The sequence below is a fragment of the Coturnix japonica genome, chromosome 21, assembly GCF_054131305.1.
Source record: "Coturnix japonica strain WE chromosome 21, WE-NBRP24, whole genome shotgun sequence".
In the NCBI taxonomy this organism is placed as follows: Eukaryota; Metazoa; Chordata; class Aves; order Galliformes; family Phasianidae; genus Coturnix; species Coturnix japonica.
This window is the reverse complement of record NC_140683.1, coordinates 4,553,458-4,559,389: the sequence shown is the minus strand read 5'-3', so window position 1 is coordinate 4,559,389 and position 5,932 is coordinate 4,553,458. Positions and strand designations below refer to the sequence as shown.

General features: G+C 38.5%; 1 protein-coding gene across 1 annotated transcript in view; it reads left to right on the top strand.

The window, feature by feature from the left end:
* The first annotated feature begins 1,323 nt into the window (after positions 1-1,323).
* CNTRL (centriolin) overlaps positions 1,324-5,932 on the top strand; it is a 30,742-nt gene continuing 26,133 nt past the window's right edge. Inside the window, 5 exon segments of the mRNA XM_085520876.1 lie at positions 1,324-1,551; positions 2,622-2,800; positions 3,289-3,422; positions 3,864-3,994; positions 5,121-5,262. Coding sequence (XP_085377002.1) covers positions 2,656-2,800; positions 3,289-3,422; positions 3,864-3,994; positions 5,121-5,262 — 552 coding nt within the window. The 5' untranslated portion in view covers positions 1,324-1,551; positions 2,622-2,655.

The following is a 5,932-nucleotide window of genomic DNA, read 5'->3' as shown; positions in this document are numbered from 1 at the left end:
ACCATTAATAATTAACTGCAGGTCTTGCTTTTACTAAAATGTCATTGCCCCTTCCAAAGTCATTAACTCTCAAAGAATTCAGACCAGCTGAAGTCAGGATTTGTGTTTTTAATTCAGGATTTTAAATATTTAATATACACAGAGCAATTCAGTATCAATCCTAATACTCTCCCTGTTAGGTAAGTACCTAAAAATTCCTTCTCAGAGGCAGCAAAAACCAGCCCGATTCTGTTTGTTCTTCAGAAGAGTAACCTTTATTTAAACAAAACCAATATGATTCCAGACTTTCTACTGAAGAATTACATTGACTAGACTGCCCCAATTTTTTCAATCTGCAGTTTTCTTTTCTTTTATTATTATTATTTTTGTTTGTTTTGAAATAACTCCTCACTCTTGCAAATGTCTCTTAGCTACTGGTGTTCTTGTAGCTGAGGCTCCTTTTAGCTCTTGGTATTCTTGACTGTGCCAACTTTCTGAGTGAAAACATAATGAAAACATTACGGGCTGGTGCATCCATAATACCTACAGCCATAACATGCATTTGTAACTAAAAATCCCACCAAGATTCAAACCTTTGCTGTAAGGACTTTGCGTACACGATATCTCAGCACAGGACCTAAAAGGGGAGAAAAAAAGCCAAAACCAAACCCAAACCTAAAACATTAAGTTGAAGTTGTGCAACTGTGCCCAAGCTTAAACAAACACTGCGGTCAGCCCTTACGGGAAGGATTGGCACAAAGCTATTTCTGATCAATAAGAAAACAAAGCAGGAGGCGGCCAAAGTTATAAAGGATAAGGAGGGCATCACCATATGGAATGTGAAGTTATAAAATGTGAAGGTGATGATTTCATTTCACCTGTGTTAGTTACAAACTCCACTGGTAGATCTTCCCATACTCCAGGTTTGCTACGTAGTTCCATATTTCACAGCTGGGCACACACCTTCAGCTCACACACACGGCTCAGAACTGTTAAAAAGCCCCTTATTTAAGCACTTATGTGAAAATGATGCATATTTAAGTGCCTCCTATTGAGTTCATCATGGCCAAGCAGAGTATTACACACACCATTCACAAGGCTCCAGGGCAAAGTCCACCTAAAGTAATTTTACAGATGTGACACGCACAAATCGCACACATAAAACAAGAAGTAATATAGCAAATACTTTGCTATGTATACAGAAAACGGGGTTTTAATGAAAGTAAAACACCACAGTTCACAGACAACCGAACTCCCACACAGCGCAGGCGCTGAGGCGGGCATCCCTGGCGGGAAAGCGCTGAGGGGGCGTGGCCTCGTGAAGCCCCGCCCCCCTCCCCGTTCACCCATCGTCGGCCAACAACCAAACAAAATGGCGGCGGCTCGGCTCCTCACGCCGGTCTCTTAAAGGAGCCGTGTAGCCTTGGGCCTGGAGGTTGTTCGAGGGAAGAAGGGAGACGGTAGAAGTGGGTCGCTAAGAGCCGGTGTCTTCGCACGGGGGTCGCCAGGAAGCTACCCGGCCCTGTGATGGCGTGTGGGAAGCGGTGAAGTGGCGTTGCCATGTCAACCCAGGTAATCTCCGTGGTCCGGCTGTGGGGTACCCGTGCATGTGTCTGCCGTCCTTTTAACACAGAGTTCTGGTGGGTTTTTCATCCCTGGAGTGATTAAAATACCTGACTGCTTTTCCTTAAAACATGAAGGAATGTCCCATTAATGCTTTTGACTTGGTCGTACCATCTTCCATCTCCTCTGGCCCCGGTGAGCAGTGTCCCCACACAGTAAGACAGAGAGTGGCTTTTACTTTCGTTCTTTTCCTATGTATAAAGGTTCAATGGAAAATGCATTTAAATGACAGAAAATCTGATCAGCTTTAAGCAGAGTGAGTGATTTATACAAAGTTCCCACAGTGGCATATGTTCCTTATCTTAAAGGATGCCTTAGAATGTGCTTTCTGTTTATTGTGTGTAAGTTTTGGTTAAACTCCGTCCCTTGGAGATGGTCACTATGAGGAAGGACACACAGCAGAGCGTGGCTCTTCCTGTGCTTGTCCCTAGGGAAACCACATTCGTCTTTGGTGGAAGCTTCTGTTGACAGCTGGAACTTACACACAGCCACAGAACAGCTTGTTGGTAGGTAAAGGGGACACTGGGTCAGTGCAAGATTTCTTATTCATTTTATTTTTTCTCTTGTATTTACCTTTTTAGCTATAGTTCAATGATTTCTAGCCTTAGTAAAAGCAGTTGGGTTCCTCATTGTCTCCTTTTGTTCCCTGCCAGCTATGTTACTGTGAGCTGAGTGTCTCCAGATTCTGTAAACCATAAATTGCAAGACAGTTACCCAGACGAAGGTTGTGCTTTAGGACAGCATAAGTAAACACCTATAGTGTTCCTCTAGATATGTGTTAGCCCATGAAAAATGGAAGCTGTCACCCACTGGAGAACTGGTTTATATGTGGTTTTTGACAACCTATTATTACTAGAAATATTTCTTATGCTAGAAAGACAATTTTTCAAGTGTCACCTCTGCATTGTCTCAAACTGTCAACAAGCAACTAAAATCCTTGAACAACTTACTTGTGTTGGCAAGCAAACCGCTAAGAATTCAGCTGATGCAGGTAATTATGTTCATTTCTTTCCTCATAGATATTGACCAGATGATATTCTATGGTTTTTGGCAATGAAGAAAAGCTACACAGAAAAAGAACTATGTGGAAAAACACAGATGTCAGCTATTCAGACACCTACTCCAATGTCTTCTGTTGGTTCAAGCACCAGATCGCCATCTCCCCTAAGCCAACAGACGTCTCCAGCTGCTCACAAAAGTAGGGCATGGCAGAATCAACAGCTTGATACTACAGCAAATGTAGAAGCTGCTTTTGAATCTAAGTTTCATGAAAGTTCTGTATAAACATATGCACTAAAACCACAAGAAGCCCATGTTCTGTGATCTTTGTGATAATGGTTTAAAGAGCTGTTTGAAAGAATTATGAGAATTTGCTTTGCTGTTTTGATGCTCGTGTGTGTAAACAATAATAATGAATCTGTATAGGGAAACAAGATTTCTGTTCCTTGTAGTCTGCTCCAGGGGGGGAAGAACACTGAAAATGGTTGATATGTACTATGTCATTTTTGGAAGAATGTGCCTGCTTAATCTAACACATCACTTCCTGTAAAAGCTTCTGGTTTCTTCTCATCTCATGCGGGGGAGGATAATTTCAGTGCTTTTCCTGTGTTTGGTGTGAAGTACAAGATGAATATAAAAGTCACCTGTGCTTTTACTACTGAAGGTGGTTTCTCTGTTTCATTTCAGATGAAAATGGTGTCAGTCCAGGTGTTCGGTACATTACAGAACCCCTCATTAAAAGTCTGTCAAAACAGGAGAATTTGGCATATATAAGTTCACTGAATCTTTCTTCACCAAAGGATGGGGACAAGAAATTCAAGGTGAGTTATTGAAGGTAACTGGTAATAAAACAGAAGTGTTATATGCACACATAAAGGTGTGTTTATAATATATATGTTTGTACATAAATAGCTATATTGTTAGCCTGGTTCTGCAACCAGCTTCTGTCAAAATAAAAATCAATTACAATGAAGTTTAGAGCATTAATTCTTTAGGGTTTGAATTGTGGTGCTGTTCTTTTTTTAAATAGCAAGTTCCCTTTAATGGAAGTGAAACTGATTCACTGTGAACTTAAAATCTGGTTTTCTTTCTCCAGTACTACAGAGCACTGAATTTAAGGCTTCTGGAATTCAACAATGAAACTGATTAATGTTAGAATAACGCGCTGTTCTAATGAATGTGTTTGTTAAAAATAGAAATCTGCTTCCTTTAAAGAAAAAGCTAAAGCTGCAGTGCTAAGGGGTACATTTTCTGTTCCTCAGTACATAGAAAACTTGGAAAAATGCTCTAAACTAGAGAGACTGAATCTAAGTAACAATCAAATAGAGAAGATTGAAAAGCTGGATAAACTGTTGAAGTTGCGTGAACTCAATTTGTCGTACAACAAGATCAGGTAAGCAGAGATGCTTCTTATAGATTTGAAAGCCCCAGATATGACAAAGCTGAAACTCTTAGTGTTTGAGGAGGATCTGAGAAGTACGAACCATTAAATTGCATTTTCCATCAGTTATGTGATAAGACTGTAAAGCTCCAGCGAACTCTTAATTCATAGAAGCTTGTGACTTTTAATATCTTCAACATGTTTTCGAAGGAGAAGTAGTTTTGAAAAGTGCTGTGTTATTATTTTGTATTATCAAAAGTTGAAGAGTAGTGGTTCAAGTGAAAGCAATATTTTATTTCCTTTGATTTTTCTTTTTTTAACTAGTAGCTTTGATCTTTACATGGGATCAACTTTGTAGAGAAGTTGCAGTGTTGGTTGAGAAGTTAACAGTAGGAAGTACACAAGCATTTCTACACATTTGCATTCACACAACTTCCTCATTTAACAGGAACTGAAAAGGTCAGACTAGCTTCTAGTTATTGCTGCCTGTTCTCAGACTCTCGTTATAGACAGTTGGTTTCTACTTCAAAAATAGTAAGACAACAAGAGTATTTTCTACCCCACTTTATGGTACTCATCTCTTTAGTTTGGTGCCCAAGGGAACTTAAACCTAGCATTTTCCTCATTAGCAGATCAATATTTTAATGAATATAGTAAAAAAAGTAGCTCTTTACAGCATCAGCTTACAGTTGATTCTTGTTTTTATATGGAGAAAGTAAATACATTTATTTTGGTTCAATTGTGTCATGTAAGCGTACAATTACATTTGCAGGATAAGAAGAGCAAAATGCGTATATTAAAATGGCATAATCACATATGTAAATAAGTCTTTAATTTTATAGTGGAGAGGTGTAGAGAAGTGAGGGCTTAGTTGGTCACTTTAGTAAAACATTGCTGTAAAATTGTTGGTTTTTTTATTCATAGCCTTACCACAGTATGTGAAAGTGAGATATTCTGATTTCATTGGAACTGTGAGCCCGTTGTTTATTACAGTGTTTGTTACAGTGCTGCTGTTTGCTGTTTCTTGAATGGTGATTAGTTGAAATAGATTTTTTTTTTTCCATCTCTTATCCACAATGCCTCAATTGCACTGTAAATTTTATATGCTGCACAATGAGTTATATTTTCTTCTTTTCAGTAAGATTGAAGGCATTGAACATTTACATAACCTACAAAAGATGAACCTTGCAGGGAATGAGATTGAGCATATTCCTGTGTGGGTAGGGAAGAAACTGAGATCCCTGCGCATCCTTAATTTGAAACAGAATAAAGTATCGTCAGTAAGTGATTATGCTTGTGTTTTTTCACGTAATGGTAAATTTATGTTGTTTGACCTACTCCGAATCACTCAGTGTCTTTCAGTTGTCAGCACAGTTGTTGTGAGCCTCACAAAGCTGGTTTTTAAGGAGAAACTCTCCTGTTGTTCCAGATACTCAAAGTGTAAATACTTTGCTTTTCAGGAAAGCGTAAGATTTTGAAAATTGGGAAAACTTGGAAGATGAGATGGCTTTTCCATGTTAGTGGTGGTGTCCCATATGATAAGTTAATTACACGTTTAGCGAGACCTGTAGGTCATCTTTTTTGCTTTTTTTTTTGTATTTAGGGCATGACTAAATTTACTTCTGTGGTCCAGGTTCATTTCCATGTTTTGTTTAAAATAGAGTGTCTATGGAATTAGGTCAATAGTACAGTTTCTGAAATAGTTATACTATTTAAGAAGAAAGAAGATCCAGCTTTGAGTACTGTTTTCAGTTAATAAAATCTCCTTTCTCATGAACTAGTCTGGAGGAACGGAAGGTTGGATGTATCCACAGACTGTGAACTTGGACTTAGCAAGATCAAGCTTGATGAAATTAGCTCTTTTTGCATTGAGATATATATATGTATGTATATATATATGTATATATATAGGTATATTTGTTTGTTTAATGGTAGAAAGAATTTGGGGTT